The sequence below is a fragment of the Choloepus didactylus genome, chromosome 15 (assembly GCF_015220235.1).
Source record: "Choloepus didactylus isolate mChoDid1 chromosome 15, mChoDid1.pri, whole genome shotgun sequence".
In the NCBI taxonomy this organism is placed as follows: Eukaryota; Metazoa; Chordata; class Mammalia; order Pilosa; family Megalonychidae; genus Choloepus; species Choloepus didactylus.
In genome coordinates, this window is record NC_051321.1 from 17,970,546 (window position 1) to 17,989,882 (window position 19,337).

Below are 19,337 nucleotides of genomic sequence, written 5' to 3' on the forward strand. Positions count from 1 at the left end.
CTTTTATATACTCATTTAACAGATGAGAAAGCTGAGTCATGAGGACTTTAATTCCCTAAGTTACAAAAGTGGTTAAGTTGCAAGTCCTCTCCTTTCCCCTGACTTCTCTGATACATCATTACTTGCACAGATGAAATGTAAAAATCCATTCAACTTTATCATCACTTATGCTCATTCAGACACCAAATCTTGTTAACTGTTTCTTTTGGAATGTCTGCAGTAGTAGATAACAGTTCATATACCAAAAAAAAAAAAAAAAAAAAAAAAAAAAAAAAAAAAAAAAAAATTATATTTAACAATTAGATATAACTTAAATGCTAAAATGTATTTCTATCTTACAATCTGTTAATTCATAATATTTGCCCTCCAAAATAGTTACATGATAAAGATTCAGTTTGAGATGGCAAAGACTAATTGAATTTCTCCATCAGTAGCTTAAAACCTTCCTGGTCTAAATTTCATGACTCAAGTGAAGAGCATCATTTTTTTACTTATGCAGAGGGTAAGTATAAAAATTTGGGAAAAACACAGGACAGGTTTTGAGGCTTCGGTATTTTGTTTTTAAGATGGTGAAACTGAATTTCATGAAAAGTTAAAGGATTTGCCAAGGAAGCTCATTCAGAAAGTAAATGTGTGTAATGGTTTATCCTTATATCAAGATAATTCTTTATAAGTGTCCTTGGTTTCTAATAAATTACATTGCAAACAAAAGATATACTTCTTTTTTAAAAATTGATGTAAAAATCAAAACCTAATTCATTAAGAACACTGCTTTATTAAAAAGGAAAAAAAAAACAAAACACTAATCTAGCAGAGCTGAAAACTTATATTCACCATTTGGTTGTTTCTGGACAATCCCAGTCTTTAGTGGCAATCCTGGAAGCCTGAAGGATGGCAGCATTTCCATCAGTTTGAATTCCTTGAAGTACTTTTTGTAACTTGCCCTGCACACCACTCTGACCCTTTTACTGGCTGCCTTATGTCCACTGCATTTTATGAGTGAGAAACAATCTTTTATTATATTAATCCACTGAGATTTCAGGTTTATCTGTTCCAAATAACTTTTCCCTAATATATTTCTTAAGTGAAATGTCTTAATGGGCAAGGTTAAACATTAGCATCCTTCAATCTGGTATCATGGCAATTTTGTCAAATAGAAAAATGAGTTTTCACTGCTTCCTTTCAGGTCTTTTTAAATTATAATTATGCAATAGCTTTTATTGCTCCGTGTAGATTTTTTGGAGGATAGTTTAACTTTTTCTTTTAAAAAATAATTATGCTGTATGATAATACTGTGAGAAGGCCTGAAAGGTTCAATACCCCTCAATATAAACCTACAAATGGAAATTGATAAAAACAAAACAAAAGAAAGAAAGAAAGAAAAAAAAGCAAGTACATGAGCTACAGGAATATAAAAGGGAAGCTATAGGAATTTAGAGAGATTTTAATAATTCATTTTTAACCATCATAAAATGGTCATCATTGAAAGGATTCTTAATATCAAAAAAGCATGGAACTCATTAAAAAGAATTCAGTGGAATTAACACAGTATTTTATAAGGCTGTATTACAAATCAGGTTTCCAGTGACTCAGAGATATCCTTTGGTGGTAGTCTAGTTTGACAAATGCAAAAGGAGATAATATTTTCTCTATTCTATAGCAATTTAAAATTAACTGATCATAAACATCAAGTCTAGTAGCTACTTTGGGCATATTAATTTTTATTTCACTAAAAATGTTGGAAACTAGGGAATTGTGTCGCAACACAGAAACATATTATTTTTAAAGTAAAAATAACTCCTATTCTAGGAAATATCTTTCACTGTTCTAAAAATATCTTCTAACACTTAAAGGATTTTTTCTTACCAATTAAAATGTTAACAAAATAAACCACTAACTTACAAATGCAATAAAACCTGTGACTGAAGGTGGGGCAAGATGGCAGCATAGGGAGGTGTGGAATTCAGTTAGTCCCCTAGACCAACTGGTAAATAGCCAGGAGTAACTAGAAAATAGTCTGGCAACTGATGCAGGGACATCCGTGACCAAACACACATCGTACACCACTTTAGAATGGGTGGAACAGCTGAGACTGCAGCATAGAACTGTAAGTGAAGCCCCTCAAACTGCAGAGCTGTCACCCCTACCCCACTGGCACAGCAGACTGAGGTGGAAAACTTCACTGTGGGAAAAAGCAGCAGTCCCTGTCAGGAGAAAGGGATGGTAGCTCAACCAAGCTCCAACTGCAGTTTTAATTAACAAATTTGGACTACTGAATATGTGCTACAAGCACAGATAAACCTGAAACAAGCAGGAAAGGAACCCAGAGCTTTCTTCTGGCAGAGAGGAGACAGGGCTGATGGAAAAAAAAAATTACATAAATAAATTAAAACAGAAGCTTTTGGAGCCCATTGAGCTCAGAATACTGGAAAAGGCCTGCATCACAAGAAAAGAGACACACACAACTAGATACCAACTCCAGTTCTTGACTGGTGAACTGGAGGGCTGGGACTCACTCTGAAAAGGAAACTTCTTTTTTCCTTTTTTTTCCTCTCATTCTAAATAGCTCATTAGAGAAAACCTCAGGCATTTTCAATTGTGAGCACTGACTCAGGCAAGGGTGGAGTTAAGATAGTCAAAGAAGGTTTATCTTCCCTAAGAAAAGGTGGGGTGGGGTGGGGACCAGCTCAAGTGGCAGCCCTGCCTCAGAGAACTCAGACCGCAGGGCCTGGGAGGGGGGAACAAAAACAGAAACAGCTTAAGCTTGGCTTATGACACCCTCAGTCCCTGGCTGGGACAGGGTCCACTGAAAATTAAATGCACCATACCTCTTTACACCAGTGGGGAGCTTTGGGCTGACAAGCACCATCTCCTGGGCAGAATAGGAAAAGTACAGAGTCTAGAGGCCTCACAGGAAAGTGTGACAATCTGCTGGTCTCAGCCTCAGGGAAACCTGATACTAAATACAGTCTCCTCCTGAGACCTGGGCCTGTCTGGATTGGGAAAATCTGACATGGGTAATCAAGAAAACCAGATGCCTAGACAACAAAAAGTTACAAGTCACACTAGGAAAAATGAAGATATGGCCCAGCCAAAGGAACAAACTTACACTTAAATGAGATACAGGAGTTGAAACAACTAGTTAAAAATCTTCAAACAAATATACTAAATCAATTCAAAAATCAAATCAATGAGATGAGAGAAGGTATGGCAAAAGAAATGGATAAAAAGAATATTTTGGGCAAACATGAGGAAGAACTTAAAAGCTTGAAAATACAATTGGCAGAACTTATGGGAATGAAAGACAAAACAGAAGAGATGAAAAAGAAAATGGAGATATACAACAGCAGATTTGAAAAGGCAGAAGAAAGAATTCAGGAACTAGAGGACAGGACATCTAAAATCCTACACACAAAAGAAAAGACAGGGAAAAGAATGGAAAAATATGAGTAGGTCTCAGGGAATTGAATGACAACAAAAGCACATGAATATACTTGTCATGGGTGTCCCAGAAAGAGAAGGGAAGGAAAAAGGATCAGAAAAAATAATGGAGGAAATAACCACTGAAAAATTTCCCCTCTCTTATGAAAGACATATAACTACAGATCCAAGAAGCACAACATACCCCAACAGAATAGATCCAAGTAGACTGACTCCAAGACATTTAATAATCAGATTATCAAATGTCAGAGAGAATTCTGACAGCAGCAAGGGAAAAGTGATCCATCACATACAAAAGAAGCTCAATAAGCCTATGTGTGGATTTCTCAGTAGAAATCATGGAGGTGAGAAGGCAGTAGTATGATCTATTTAAGATACTGAAAGAGAAAAACTGTGAACCAAGAATTGTATATCTCGCAAACCAGTCCTTCAAAAATGAGGGAGAGTTTAAAATATTTTCAGACAAACAGACACTGAGAGAGTTTGTGAACAAGATACTTGCTCTACAAGAAATACCAAAGGGAGCACTAGGGAGCACTACAGGCAGATAGAAAAAGACAGGAGACAGAGGTTTGGAGAAGAGTGTAGAAATGAAGGTCATCAGTAAGGGAACTGTATTGTCTCACTAATATGGACTAACATTGCTGAGTGAAATTTGAGAGTTGAGAACACAGGTTATAGGGGATAGAAAGAGGTTAGAGATGGGTCATTTGATGCTGAAGAAGTACAGAAGGTTCCACAGAATTGTTTGAATAGATCCAGAAATGGAATGAGGCTAGCATAATAGTGTGTGAAGTAACCCAATATTGTAAGTACTCTGAAGAAAGATGAGTGTTAGTACAGTTGAAAGAGGAAAGCTAATAGCATGTATGACACCAGAAGAAAAGATAGAAGATAAAGTCTGTGATTGTATAACTTAGCAATACCTAGAGTGGTCAATGATGGTGATTAAATGTACAAATATAAGAATGTTTTTAAATGATGGAGAACAAATAAATGTCAACATTGCAAAGTGTTGAAAATCGGATGGTATAGGGGAAAAATACAGCCAATGCAAGCTAGAGTCTATAGTTAACAGTAACATTGTAAGATGCTTCCACTAATTGTAACAAAGGGAATATACCAAAGCTAAATGTCTATAAGATGGGGGTATAATGGAGTGATATGGGATTCTTGGTAGTGGTGGTGTTGTCCGACCTTTTCATTGTATTTTATCTTTATTTTTCTTAAATCTTTTGTATTTTATTCTTCATTTTTTTCTCTGTTTCTTCTTTCTTTGGGGAAGAAATGGAAATGTTCTTATATAGATTTTGGTGGTGAATGCATAATTATGTGATTATACTGGGAATCACTGAGTGTTTATTTAGGGTGGTGTATGAATAAAACTGTTTAAAAAATAAACAGAGGGATACAAGTACTGGTGAAAATGTTGAGAGAGGGATGTACCTATTCCCTGTCAGTAGGGGTGTAGAATGGCACAGGCCAACTGGAGGGCAGTGTGGTGGTTCCACAGGAAGCTAGCTATGGGGTTGCCATATGGTTCTGCAACCCCATTACTGGGTATATAGCTGGAAGAACCGAGAGCAGGGACGTAAGTAGAACTGCCGACTGGTTTTATGGCAGCAGAATTCACAATTCGCAATGGATGGAGATGGCCTAAGGGTACACTGACTGATAAACAGAATGGTGAACTGTGGCGTATACATACAATGAAATACTAACTGAGCAGCGGCAAGAAGAAATACAGTTGTAAAGTATGCAACTACGTGAACGGACCTTGAGGACAGTATGCTGAGTGAAATAAGCCAGAATTGAAAAGACAAACATTATAACGCCACACTAATATGGATAAACTATAATGTGCAAACTCTGAGAATTGAATCTGAGAGCACAGATTATCACAGTAAGGCTTATGGTAAAGGTTCCTAGACTGTAAGCTCTTAGAGCAGTCACATCTATTCATGAGTTGTAATGGTTGTCTCTATAAATTCTGAGAGGCTGACCTGTTTGTATATAACCTGGTTGGGCCCTGGAACTTTAGGACATCTAAAACTCAGAGCCAGAGTTCAGCAGTTATGAAAGTCAGAATGTCGGCATATGTATCGCTTCAATTAGAGATATGAACGAAATTGAATTGATTAGAACTAAGGTAAACCAGACTAAAGGAAAAGGATGATATTGACTGTGTTTTAAAGCCTCAACTTCTGTGTGAGACCAAGGAAGAGATGTTTATTTGGTGCAAAATCTGTATTTTCTGTAGCACCCTATAAAAGTTAACTTGAATGATCAGTTAAACACCATAATTACATGGAAGCTTGAATAGGGGGTGAAATTTGGTTGGTTTGTACAGGTTAGCATGAAACTCTGATACATCCTAGAGTAATCTGGGCAGAAAATAAAAAGGTATTTGCAAAGCCCCCTTGAGGGCCAGGAGAAAATGTGGAAACATTAAACTTCCCCACCTGGGGAATTCCTGATATTCTTGCAAGTTTGGGGGACTGCCAGTATAGTAGGCCAAGCCCTCGATCTTGAGACTTGCCTTTATGAAGCTTGTTACTGCAAAGGAGAGGCTAAGCCTACTTATAATGGTTCCTAAGAGTCACCCCCAGAGAATCTCTTTTCTTGATCAGATGTGGCCTTCTCTCTCTAAGCCCACTCAGCAGGTAAACTCACTGCCCTCTTCCGTACGTGGGACATGATTCTCAGGGGTGTAAATCTCCCTCATAACATGGGACATGACTCCTGGGGATGAGCCTGGACCCAGCATCCTGGGATTGAGAAAGCTTTCCTGACTAAAAGGGGGAAGAGAAATCAAACAAAATAAAGTTTCAGTGGCTGAGAGAGCTAAAATGGAGTTGAGAGGTCATTCTGGAGATTATTCTTATGTATTATATAGATATCCCTTTTTAGTTTTTAGTGTATTAGAATAGCTAGAAGGAAACACCTGAAACTGCTGAACTGCAATCCAGTATCCTTGATTCTTGAAGACGATCATATAACTATATAGCTTATACGGTGTGACTGTGTGATTGTGAAAACCTTGTGGCTCACACTCCCTTTACCCAGTATATGGACAGATGAGTAGAAAAAAGGGGACAAAAAGTAAACGAATAATGGGAAGGGGGATTATGAGATGTTCTGGGTGTTCTTTTTTACTTCTTTTTTTTTATTCTTATTTTTAGTTTTATTTTTGGAGTTAAGAAAATGTTCAAAAAATTGTAGTGATGAATGCACAACTATATGATGATATTTGAACAAATGATTGTACACTTTGGTTGATTGTATGGTGTGTCAATATTTCTCAGTAAAATTGCATTTAAAATTTAAAAAAGAAAACTCTGACTATAATAAAGAAAAATTCACTTAATTTTCAGTTATCAGATTAACAAAGGTGGAAAATCAACAGAGAACAGTAGGTGAAGGTGGGGAAACAATACGTTCATAGCATAAATTGATAGAAATTTTTTCAAGGGTTGTTAAGCAAAAGTTATCATACTTTAGGATGCACTATCAGTTAAGATGATTTCAAATGCAAGTAACAGAAAACCTAACTCAGACTGGTATAAGCAACATCAGGACTAAATGGATTACCCTCCCTAAAACCCAAAGGTAGAATAAGTTTCAGGTTTGGTCTGATCAGGTCCCTGATCCTTTGTCTCTCATTCTCCAGACTGTGAATTCTGCTGTGTTATCAACTTTATTCCAGACTTGTTTCCCTTCAGTAACAAAAATGGATGCAGTAATTCCAGGCCCACCCCTCATCAATCACTGCAGCTAATTGAAGGCCACACACTAAATGGTTTTAGCCTATCAGGGTCTACCCATGGAGCTGGGGAGGAATCAATCCCACACAAATGGTATGGTTACTGCATGGCCATGTGGAAGCAGTTGAATGCTAGGAAATAATTCATAAAATCTACTACAGATAACATTTATGTAAAATTCATAGAAAAAATACCTACATGAACCTTCCCCCAACTACTTCCAGATTTATGAATCTATAGGGCATCTTTGATAACTCTTAATTCTTTCTTGAAACTGTACAGAAAACAGAGTGTTCTAAAACCTCCCCTTGCAAGGTATTAAAAAGACTAACAGCATCTAGTAAGGAAGCTCTTCCTGGTTAACTCCTTCTGCTACAAATAACCTATAACCTACATGGATAGTGTCCTATTCCTTCAAACTTGAAAAAAAAAAAAAAAAAAAAAAAGTGGGAAAAGGCAATGTATAGAGCATTCCTTTACACGTTCAATTTTATTTGAAGCATTTCTTTTGAAATCATGTAGTTAGGACAAAAAATTTTAACTACAAAAATCTATAAATATTTTAAAAGTAGTAAATGTTCTTATTTTTTTTTAAACTTTTCTTAAAAAAATATGCACAGCATACAGCATACAGCTTAAAGAATTTTCACAATGATACTAGAACTTTACCCATTTCCTTTTCCCTAAAACTAACTACCATACTTATTTTTAATAGCACAAATTAGTTCTGCATAATTCTGAAGATTATATAAATGAAATCATACAGTATTTATTCTTTCATTTGTGAGGACCATCCATGTTGTCCATTTAGCATTAGTTTGTTGGTTTTCATTGCTCCATGTTATTCTATTATATGGCTACACTACAATTTACTTCTGAATTCTACTGTCTTTGAGCATTTGGGTTGTTTCCAGTTTTTTGGCTATTTAAAACATGTTGCTATGAACACATTCCACCTGGCTTTTGATGTTGTGGGATAGTCAGTTCATAGAGTATGTATAAATTCAACTTTAGAATATAACGCCAAAATGTTTTCAAAATTGTGCACCAATTTCTAGTTCCACCAGAACTTTTGAGAGTTCCACATTCCCTTCAATACTTGGTATTATATCTGTTTTTCTTTTTAGCAATTGTGTTGAGTGACACATTTTCAGCAAGTCTCTTGATCATTTTTTGGGTAAGGGATTCATTCTTCAGACTCTTCTTTATTGATAGCATGGGTTCTTGATATATTATGAATATTAGGCCTTTGTTGTTTTTGTAGGTTGTAAATACATCAATGTGTGGTTTGAATTTTCCTTCTGTTAATAGCTTCTGTAGAACAAAAATTCTTAGTTTTATGATAGTTTAATTTTATTGTAGTACTTTGTCCTGCTTAAGAATCCTTTCCTTACCCTAAAGTAATGAAGATAAATTCCTATATTACTTTCTAGATGTTTCATTGTTTTTCCTTTCCTCATGGAATTTATTTATCTTTATAATTAGTGTGAGGTGAGATCAAATGTCACTTTTCCCCATATGGATAGTTCATTGATCCAGCACCTGATAAATGTTTCCTAAAAGCAATAAACATTTACAGAATAGTCCTGGATGTGGGAACAAAACTTCAGAGCAGTCACTTCAGTCAGAGCCCTCTCTACTACTCCCTTTACTCTAGGGCTCTCATGCTTCATTGACATTACAAATGACTTGAGGGCTTGTCTCCTATAGAGAATGCTGATATTTTGTTTTAGCCATCTGTGGGCTATGGTTGCAATGTCTCCAGTGCTATTTGAGTCTGTCCTGCAGGTGGGCCACCCACTGTTCAGTCTGGGGCCTTGGCAGAGTTCTACCCACTACCTCAATCCTCAAATTCTCTGGTATGCTAATTAGGATCTTATCCACACATGTGCATGTCAGGGGTGCTCCCAGGAGTTCATAAACAACTTTATGAGATGGCTTTTTTCTCACTATTATCTTTTAGGTATTTTCTGGTTCTGTGGGCTCCACCACCCACTTCGACAACTGTGCCATGTTCTGGACTGGGAGGACAGAAAAGAGGGAAAAGCAACGGGATTTGTCTCTGCCCTCTTGTAACCACAGCTCCACTAAATGTACACAAAGATTGCTCTCCCTTGGAGTTTTTTTTCGTTTTTGTAGCTTCCCATTCCCAGCCCTTTTTGCTTCCTGTTGTGGGACTGCCTAGGGCTGGGGGGTGAGTGAATTTAGGAAAGAGAGATAAAATAGGGAGGGATCCCCCTTCACTCTCTCTGAGCTTTAAAAGTTCCCTTTTCTATATTTAGAACGAGAACGACATGTAAGTAATAGTTTGAATTATATTATAAATATGAAAAGAAGATTTTAAACAGTGGAGTCACATAATTTATGCTTAAAGGAGAAACAATACTTTGGCTTTTTGCAGAGAATGGAATGTAGATGCAGGGGCAAGACTAGAACCAGGTTGATGAGTTACAGGATGCTTGGACCATGGTGGTAACAGAAGAGATGGAGAGAATAAGATGGATTTGGCATATATTTCTGAGGTGGGGCCAATCAGACTCATTAAGGGAGTAGTTCTAAGGGATGAGAGGAAAGAAACCAAAGTTAATTACTAGGTTTTTAAACTGAGCACCTGGAAGGCTTCTGGGCCATTTATTGAAGTGCAGGAAGGGAAATTCCTCTGATCTGGCAACTTTGGCTCAAGAATTCCCCACTGGCCTTTGTTAGAACTGCCTGCAGTCTTTGGCTTTTGCACTTCTTCACAAGGGTCAATCAGGATTCTGGTCTGTGACTGCTCTCCCACTAGCCCCCCAGCTCCATCCCTCAGAGGAGTTTCCCCTAATTATTTTACTGCATGTCATCCATATTGGTGTCTGTTTCTCCAAGGGCTTGGATTAGCACAAGAGGTACACAGAGTGGTCAGAGTAAACAGGAAGTAAGATGGGGATATGGAACTGGTTTACTTTCTGCTTGGCAGGCTAAGAAGACAACATCCAGGTTGGTAGGCGGGGCAGATATAATCCCTGGCAGATGGTAGTGGCTCAACTGCTAAAGATTTCGCCAATGTTGACCTGTGAAAATGTTCAAGTGGAGGAAAATACTGTTTCAGGTATATGATTCAGGAATTTGAAAGACATGGGGAAATACTGCCTGCAAAAAAAGTGGAGTTGGCTGATTACTACAATATTGTATTGACACCTACAAAGGCAAAACGAGAGAATAAAGCCCATTAACACATACTCTTTTATAGCTTTAAAAGAAGCCCTTCTGTCTGGCAGTGGAAGAGCCAGCATGGATGAGCAGCAGGCTGATGGTATAATTGTTAGATTTACAGAGCTCCAGACATGACAGAATGCTCAGCCAAAACAGTTCAATTGAACAAAGGTAAAGCCCATGGTTGAAAAATACCTTGAACTCTGAAATCTCTAAAATATGGGATAGGGATATCTGCATGGATGCCCTGGAAGATGTTGGCTCTACAGCTCTCCCATTTCCCAGCCCTCTGGGTTTACATAGGTATACCCTCCCTTCCGTAGTAAGAACTAGCACTCCACCAGGCTGGAAGATGCTAGGGAGGTCTCTCTCCCCTGAGGCAACAGGTGCTTCCTTTTCAATCTGCCACCAACCTTCTCTCTTGGCCACCAGACTGGTAACTAAGGTTAAATCACAGAATGGCCCATCTGGACTGGGTAAGTAAGGAAAGAGACTATTATACTGAATTGCCAGAATTAGCTTGGATGTATTGGGATGAGCCAGGGAAGCTAGACTAGATTTGGATTTTGACTGATGGAGGGGAATGGAATGTAAAACTGGATAAGCAATAATTCATTGATTTGGTGTATACATCCAGGATCCACAAGTAGGAAGAGCAGCCAAGGAAGTTTGACTCACAGAGTTGTGTGGATGATTAACAAAGTATGGTATCCCTCAGGAAAAAATAGGTGGTCAATAAACAAAAGTGCTATTAACTATTTTCTTGTTTTTTGTGTTTTTAAGAATGGAGGATTGGGAAGTTGAGGTTGGCAGTTTCAATAGAAAGTCATGACCTTTTTCAGTTCCCATACGTGAGATCATTTCAATCCAGAACCCAGTAACTAAACAGGTGGCTGAGTTCATTGAAGGAAGAACCTGGAATATCTTGTAAAATATACAGAATGATCCCTAAAGAAGCCTACATTCATATACTTAGATTTATTCACAGGTATATACATGAGTAAATATATAGTGTAGGGGGAATAAGCAGACACTTTGAAGACCACTGGACACAGGGGTAGACGTGAAACAAATACCCAAGGACCCAAAGTATTATAATAGCCCTCCATTAGAGTTGGGGTATCTTTGGGGGCCAATAACAAATTCTGGTTCGCAGTGGGCTAACTGGATCTTTGGACCCATCTGGTAGTAATTTTCCCAGTCCTCAAATTTATAGTTAGAGTTGATGTTCAACATAGAGTAACTGCTACATTGTGCTCTTGGCCTGTGGGGTAAGATTTATCACAGTGGGAAAAACCAAGTGGAAATCTCTGAAACAGCCATAAAAGAGGCAGGGGTGGTAGAACTGACTATATATCTATTTGTTCACCAAGCTGACCCCCACAGAAATAGATTGATCCTGAAGACTGACTATAGAGTACTACAATTTAACCAAGTAATGGCCCCAATTGCAGCTACTGTGCCAAATGTGGTGTTGTTGCTAGAACAGCTTACTAAAACCTCAAAACCTCAGGTATGTAATATGCAGCTACTGATTTGCAAATGCATTCTTTTCCATTCCAATTGCAAAAGAGGATCAAAAACAGTTCACCTTCAGGTGGGATAGATGATAGTATTCATTTGCTGTTTTGCCTCTGAGTATGTTAACTCTTATGTACTCTGTTATAATATAGTCTGAAAAAACATGATCTCCTGGACATCCCATGAAACATCACACCTATCCACTGCATAAATGACACCATGCTAGTCACTAAGAGTAAGATGTTGCTAGGACACTGTAGGAGGTCTTGGAAAGAAACATGAACTCCAGAGTGGAGCCTAAGCCTTAGGAAGATTCGTAAGACTTCCTGCCACTACAATGAAGTACTTAGAGGTCCAGTGGTTAGAAGTGTGGCAGGATATCCCTCCAAAAGTAAAAACCAAACTGCTGCACCTTGCATCCACTATCACAGAGAAGGAAGCACAGAGCCTGGTGGGCCTCTTTGGCTTCTGGAGGCAACATATTTCATACCTAGGAATGTCGTTTCAGCTAATATACCAGGAGACCCAGAAGGATAGAACATTGCATGGGACAAGAGCAGGAAAGGCTATGATGGAAACAGCCCTGCCAATTGAGTCATTTAATTCAGCAGAAACTATAATGTTGAAGATATCAAGGATGGGAAAAGATGCAGTATGGTGGTGTTCATAGCAAGGCCTATTGAGAGAATCTGAGTGCTGACCCTGCAAACAGAGAATTTATGCCCACTGAGAAACAGCTCTTGGCATGTAACTGGGCCCTAGGTAAGACAGAACTTGACACTAAGTTGAGACACCAGGGGACTATAAATGCCTATTATGATCTGTATTCTGGCAAATCTGCCAAGCCATAAAGTTGTATATACTGATTTGCAATCCAGTGAAGATAGGAATGGAATATCATTATTGAGCCTGGGTAGGACCAGAAGTCACAAGCAAGCTGCATGAGCAGGTAGCCCACACACCCATGTCAGCTACCATAGGTGCTTGGGGTATCCCCTCTCCCCTCCAGCTTGCTTATATAGCCATATGGGACCCATAAAACTAGCTGGAAGAGAAGGAAAACGGCCATACTTGGCTTATGGATGGGTTGGCTCTGTACAGGATGCAAGCTGAAGGACAACAGCTGTATTGCAGCCACATTCAGGGGTGACACAGAAGTTAGTAGAAATGAAAAAGCTTCTCTATGGGTGAGTCTGTAAAGTGGTACATCTGGTAAACTAATTTGAGTGGAAGGAGAAGTGGTTCAATGTAAGATTATATATAGACACTTGGGCAGGGCCAATGACTGGTCATCTGGTCAGGGACCTGTAAAGAAAAGGATTGAAGACTGGAGACAAGGAGTTCAGGATTAGGGGCGTGTGAATGGGCATACTGGAGTGGGCACAAAGTGTGAAGACTTTGACACTTTAATGCCTAGCTGAAAAAGCACCTACCATAGAAGAGTCACTGAATAAGGCAGACAAAATTACTCAGCAAGATGATATATTCTTCCCAAACAAAATTTATAAATATGAATACAAGGGGATTAAAAACATTTTAGAAAAAAATTCCTTTAAAGCATCCTCAATAATTTAGAGGCATTTATTTTAAATTTTTCATACCTGTAGCAAACAATTCTAGTGTATTCATCAAAACATTTCTATGAGGGAAAACACTATTTAGTTACTGCATTCACTAATAAAAACTGAATTTCTTTAAAAATTAATTCAGACTTTTCAGAGTCACATAGATGATTTTTCCATTTTACACACTAGGAAAAAATGTGTTTAGTTTTAAAAGAATTCCTTTCAGTTTTCTAATCATTCACCACATTATACCATAGATTCTAACATTGCTTTTTAAATTTTATATGTGTGTGTGTGTGTGTGTGTGTGTGTGTATATATATATATATATATATATATATATATATATATACTCAGATTTAGAAAAGATAGGCTACTGTATCAGTCAGAGTTTTCCAGAGTAACAGAACCATTAGGAATTATGTATATGCATATGTATATGTATATGTATATTAAGAGATTTATTTTAAGGAATTGGCTTATGTGTTTGCGGAGAGGCAAATCTGAAATTCATAGTCAAGGATGGCAGGCTGGAAACTCAGGTAAGAGTTAATGTTTCAGTCTTGAGTCTGAAATCTGTAGGGAAGGCCAGCAGGCTTGAAACTCAGGAGTAGAAGGTTTAGTTTTAAGACATAAAATTAACCATCACAGAAAGCTGAGGTCAGAGTCAGGCTGTGTCTATAAATGATCTCCCTAGAACTTGTCCAATTGTGTTTTTACCATTAGAAGTATACATAACATAGACGTAAATATCTGATACTAAGTTGGAGATCTGGCCCTCATAGAATCATGGCTAAAGTGAATAGCTGACTCATTCACCTCTGCTACCCCAATAACTAGGATAGAAACAAAAATAATAGTAATAGTGGCCTGATTGAAGAGTGCCCATAAATATTGACCTGTTTAAAACTCTTAAAATTTAGCTGTGGCCTTTTAAAAAAATAAAATTCAAAATATTCTGTGTATGTTACTTCTTAACAATGAGACAATTTTTAAATGATCTAATTTACATTTCACTACTGGGAAGAAATTTAAATGACAAATAAAACCATGAAATATATTTTATGCCACACAATAATCCGAATAGTTTATTTCACTTTACCTGTCATGACAACCTAATAAATAGGATCACCTCTAAGACACTGTACACCTTAATATTAACTTTCTTTTACTTAATAAAAGAGCTATCAAATTTAAATATGTACAGAAATTCAAAAGCTTAAAATAAAAAATTAAATGTATTTAGGCAATTTGCATATTTATTCAGCTTGTTGAATTATTAGTGATACTGAATTTTTCAGTACATTTTGATCCATACTATTCTGAATGAAAATTAGTTTTACTTTAATGTATTAAATAATAGTCACAACTTCTAATAGTTTCCAAAACCATACTGTAAACTAGTTAACGACCTTAAAAGCCTTTTTTTCAGTACAAAGTCATAAAATATTAAATACCTCTAAGATATTTTCTCAAATTTGATTTTTAAGAGAAAATTTTAAAAAGTATGAATAAACTTTATACACATTAGTGATTACTGTTTTCTTAAAGGATTTTTTAGCATTACATTCTGGGAATTACACCTTTTAGGGGACACAGACAAACATGATTGTGTTTTCAGAGGAAAGTGACCAAAATGACAAAGGTTTTGACAAGAGGAGTGGACAAATGAGGAAGGAATGAGTAAACAAGAATAAAGAGTTTAAAAATATGAAGGACTTTTCTGTAAATGAAAAAGAGACATTAGAATTTTTATATATGGGCCAATATGAATGAATTAGAAGAGATTACAGGGACAGATTTCAAATGCAATTATAAAGAACAATGAGTTATTTGAAGATAGAAAAGGCTATCTCAGGAGATGGTGAGCTCACTGTCATTAAAGGCATTCAGGGCATAAACTAGATCAAGGGTTGGGCAAACTATAGCCCACAGGCCAAATTCAGTCTATCAGTTATTTTTATAACAAAGTTATATTCTTTCATTTCCATATTATCTGTTGCTATTTTTGCACTGCAATAGTAGCTTTAAGTAATTGCAAAAGAGACAAGATAAAATAGCCAACAATTCATAAAATATTTAATGACACTTTATAGAAAAGTTTACCAACCCCTGGGCTAGATTATTACTGGGAAGAACGTTTATATAGGATTCAAGTATGATTTGGGTGATTGGACAAGATAATCAACCAGATATTGGTTATAAACTGCCCTGTACATCATCTTGCCAGCCAAGGAGGTGAGTGGAGGTTAAAATTCATATACATTCTGTTCTTGAAGCTACATGTACTGATAAGAGTCTATGTTTGGCAGGAAGAGGAGATTCATGTGACTAATTGCACAAGGCACCTAACTGACCAGAATAAGCTGTGCACATCATAATCATGTTAATCAAAATAACAACCTTTCCAACCCAAAGGATCTAAGATTCCACAATATAGATATTCTAACACTGAAACTAAATTTCTTCCTTAATCCACTGTTTCTTTATTTACATATCATGGAAATAAAAATTGGAGTTCCTGAAATGTGTTTTCAGTTGTTGAGAAACGTTACAGACTCTATCCTTTCTTTTGGAAAGACACATTGCAAATTAGCATATTAAAAATTCTGAGAAGTCATGTCAGTTAAAAACAAACCAAAAGAACCCTATTTTACTTTAGTTTACATAGCATTTTCCAAAACTGTTTCATTTTGGACTCCTTTTTTTTTTAAACTATCATTAATATCTCACATAACTAATGTTCTGAGGAGTAATGCTCTATTTAAAGCCATATTTAGTCATTCCAGATGACATGCTCCTTAATGACAGAAAATACTTACTTCTTTTTTCCTCCTTTTCAGATTTTAGCACATTGCTAAGCACATGTGATAATCACTTAAAAAGCTGAACTGATTTATTTCTAGGAGATGAACTTAATCCATATGGTGCATGTATTTGTTGGTTCCTTTAAGTCAGGCTTCAATTACTTATGTGATAGAGGAACACAAAGTTATTATCCTCTTTCCACTGAAACCATTAGTTATTATACAGTAAAATAGTAATCTTGCACAAATATATTGCAAGTGTATTTCCTCTGCTCTGTGGATAAATTTAAGGATATAAAACTATTCAAGGCATGCAGCATAATATTTTAAAATTAAAAAAAAATGATAAATTATCTAATATATTGCCAGGACATATATCAAAATATAAGCTAACAAGTTCAAAGTCAGTAAAAGAAAATTACCTGAAGAAGGTGACAAAAAACTGCACAAGATCCATGATTGTATTGTGTTGTGAGAATGCAATCTGAAAAATCAAAATTAAAGAAAGTTTGAAACTTACTGAGTCTATGTTCTCCAAAAGCTATGGTAATGTTTCATGGCATTTGTAGATACAATATTTTTTAAATAATCAAGACATGTAGGCCACAATTTTATAAATCTAATATATTCTGGAATTAAAACTTCATCTATTACACTAATATATTCAATTACAAATGAGAACATTTGTGAAGGCTATGACATTAAATGGTTAAAAGAACCATCATAGAAATGACTTCAAGAAGTTTTGCGAAGAGTTTCTTGCCAAATGCTATGACATATTAAATGAATCTAACAAAAACAAGCAAAATTATTTTCTTCATCTAATGATCACATTTTTAATTAATGCAATTGATAATTAATATTAAGCAAAAAAATAAATTTCAACTCTATTAATTGGGGTATTTGGTTTTTTCCTATATATATTCTTGTCTAGGGATGCTGCATGTATACATACAAATACTTTATAATACACCACACAAACAATAAAGTATGTCACCACATTTAAAAACATTTTTATTAAAAAAAATGAATTTTGAAAGTTGAAACTAGCCAATAAACTGAAGTTGTTCTCCATTTCTGTTAAGATTACACAGATTATATTGTAACAGCTTTCTAGAGGAAGTACTACATCATATATTGGTCAAGAATGCAGCATCTGAATAGAGAATATCTGACTTTGAAATTCAGCTTTTCACTTACTAGATGTGTCCACTTTGGAAAATAATATTTAATCTCTTTGTATCTCAGTTTTCTCTTACGTAAAATCAAAATAATAATAGCCTCTACCTCAGAGTGTAGGATTAATTGAATAGAAACAAAATGCTTACAATACCAAGTATATAGAAAATACTCAATAAATACTATTACTTTCTGCATCAAGTATAAATGAAATGGTCAATTCACCAACAAAAGTGAGTTTTCCAGGTAGCTGAAGCTAAGCCCTTCAGGTAGAGGAATGTCTGTCTCTTTTAATAATCGTTGAAACAAATCTTTCAAAAACATGTAATAGGATTTGCACTCCCAGCCATAGTGACCTAAGAGGGATGAGATTTTCCTCCTGCCTTAAACAACTAGAAAACTGGATGAAATATTTGAAACAACCATTTTTTCAGACATTGAACAGGAGGCAGAGGAGGACTAGAATCCCTGAGAGAAGGGAAACAAAGGAGATGAGCCCTACAATTGCCTCAGTAGAGCAGGGTGGTCTTGCTAAATTGAGGAAACAGAGTTAAAAGTTAAGGAAGTGTAAGGTGACTGGCAGTTGTGGGGCAGAGTTTCAAAGAGGAGAGAGAGCTAAGAAGAAAAATAGTTTCAGAAATCTGCATAAGAGTCATGTTGAAATTTTGTTTAGTACTAAGACATGCACGAGTAGAATGAAACTCCCCTAGTTCAGGCAAAGATGGACTGGGAGGGTATGAGCTGAAAAGTCCTGGCTGCTCATGTCTGCCTGGGATTAAGTTGAAACAAGCCAAAGAAGAGAGCTCTCAATTGAGGACATAGATTAAAACATGCCTTAATAAAGGGAGACTAAACCAAGGATTGACAAACTAAGGCCTATGGTCCAAACCTGGGCCTCCACCTGCTTCTATAAATAAAATCAAGTTGAAACACGGCCAAGCCCATTTGTTTACATATTATCTATGGCTGCTTTCATTTCACAATGGCAGATCTGAGTTGTTGAAACAGAGACCATAGAGCCCATAAAGACTAAAATATTTACTATGTGGCTTTTTACAGAAAATTTTGCTAACCCTTGAATTAAACTAACCCTAGAGTACAGCTACTCCAACCTGCCCTAATTTTTTTTTAAAGTAAACCTGTAAAGGATCACACTGAATTCTAGTAATTTACCTGCCTACCAAAGCAAAATCCAAAATGCTTTTTAAAAGACTAAAAATCCAGACACTCAGCAAAATAAAATTCATAATGTCCTGCACCAACAAATAGATATGGCAAGAAGTGCACATAAACAACCTGACAATAGAGACAAACCCATAAATGATAGAGCTGATGGAATTAGCAGAAAAGAATATTCGAACAGCTATTATTTTACTACAATTATGTCAAATATGTCAAGAAAACATGAACATTGTGGGGAAAGAAATGGGAGTTATAAAAACAACCAAATGAAAAATGCAATATCCATAATAAAAAATTCACTAGATGAAATTAACAGCAGTTTTGACACTGTAGGAGAAAGATTAGTAAACTTGTACACATATCAATAGAAACTATTCAAAATGAATCACAGGAAGCAAAAATGAAAAAAAATGAACAGAGTCTGGGTTCATTCATATTAAAACATATATGTACTTATATACTTATACTACTCAACAATTTTGACTCCTTTTTATATGCTTATATGTTTATGTGTTTAACAGCAAACCATAAAATGCCACATTTCCTTCCTCCCTCCCATCCTTCCTTCTGTCCCTTCTCTTAACTAGCAACACTCTTTCCTTCCTCTGGATGGCAGGACATCTTCTCTCTGTTTGGTACACTCTTCCTGGAACACTTTGACCTAAGTTTACTCTTATTCATTCTCTA

At 36.3% G+C, this 19,337-nt stretch overlaps 1 protein-coding gene across 2 annotated transcripts in view; it reads right to left on the reverse strand.

Moving 5' to 3' along the window:
• The window catches only part of ATRNL1 (attractin like 1), a 1,027,996-nt gene that overhangs the window by 457,904 nt on the left and 550,755 nt on the right, over positions 1-19,337 (reverse strand). For both annotated transcript variants that reach the window (XM_037804686.1, XM_037804687.1), the window contains one exon: positions 16,712-16,773. In XM_037804686.1, coding sequence (XP_037660614.1) covers positions 16,712-16,773 — 62 coding nt within the window. The remainder of the gene's footprint in view (positions 1-16,711; positions 16,774-19,337) is intronic.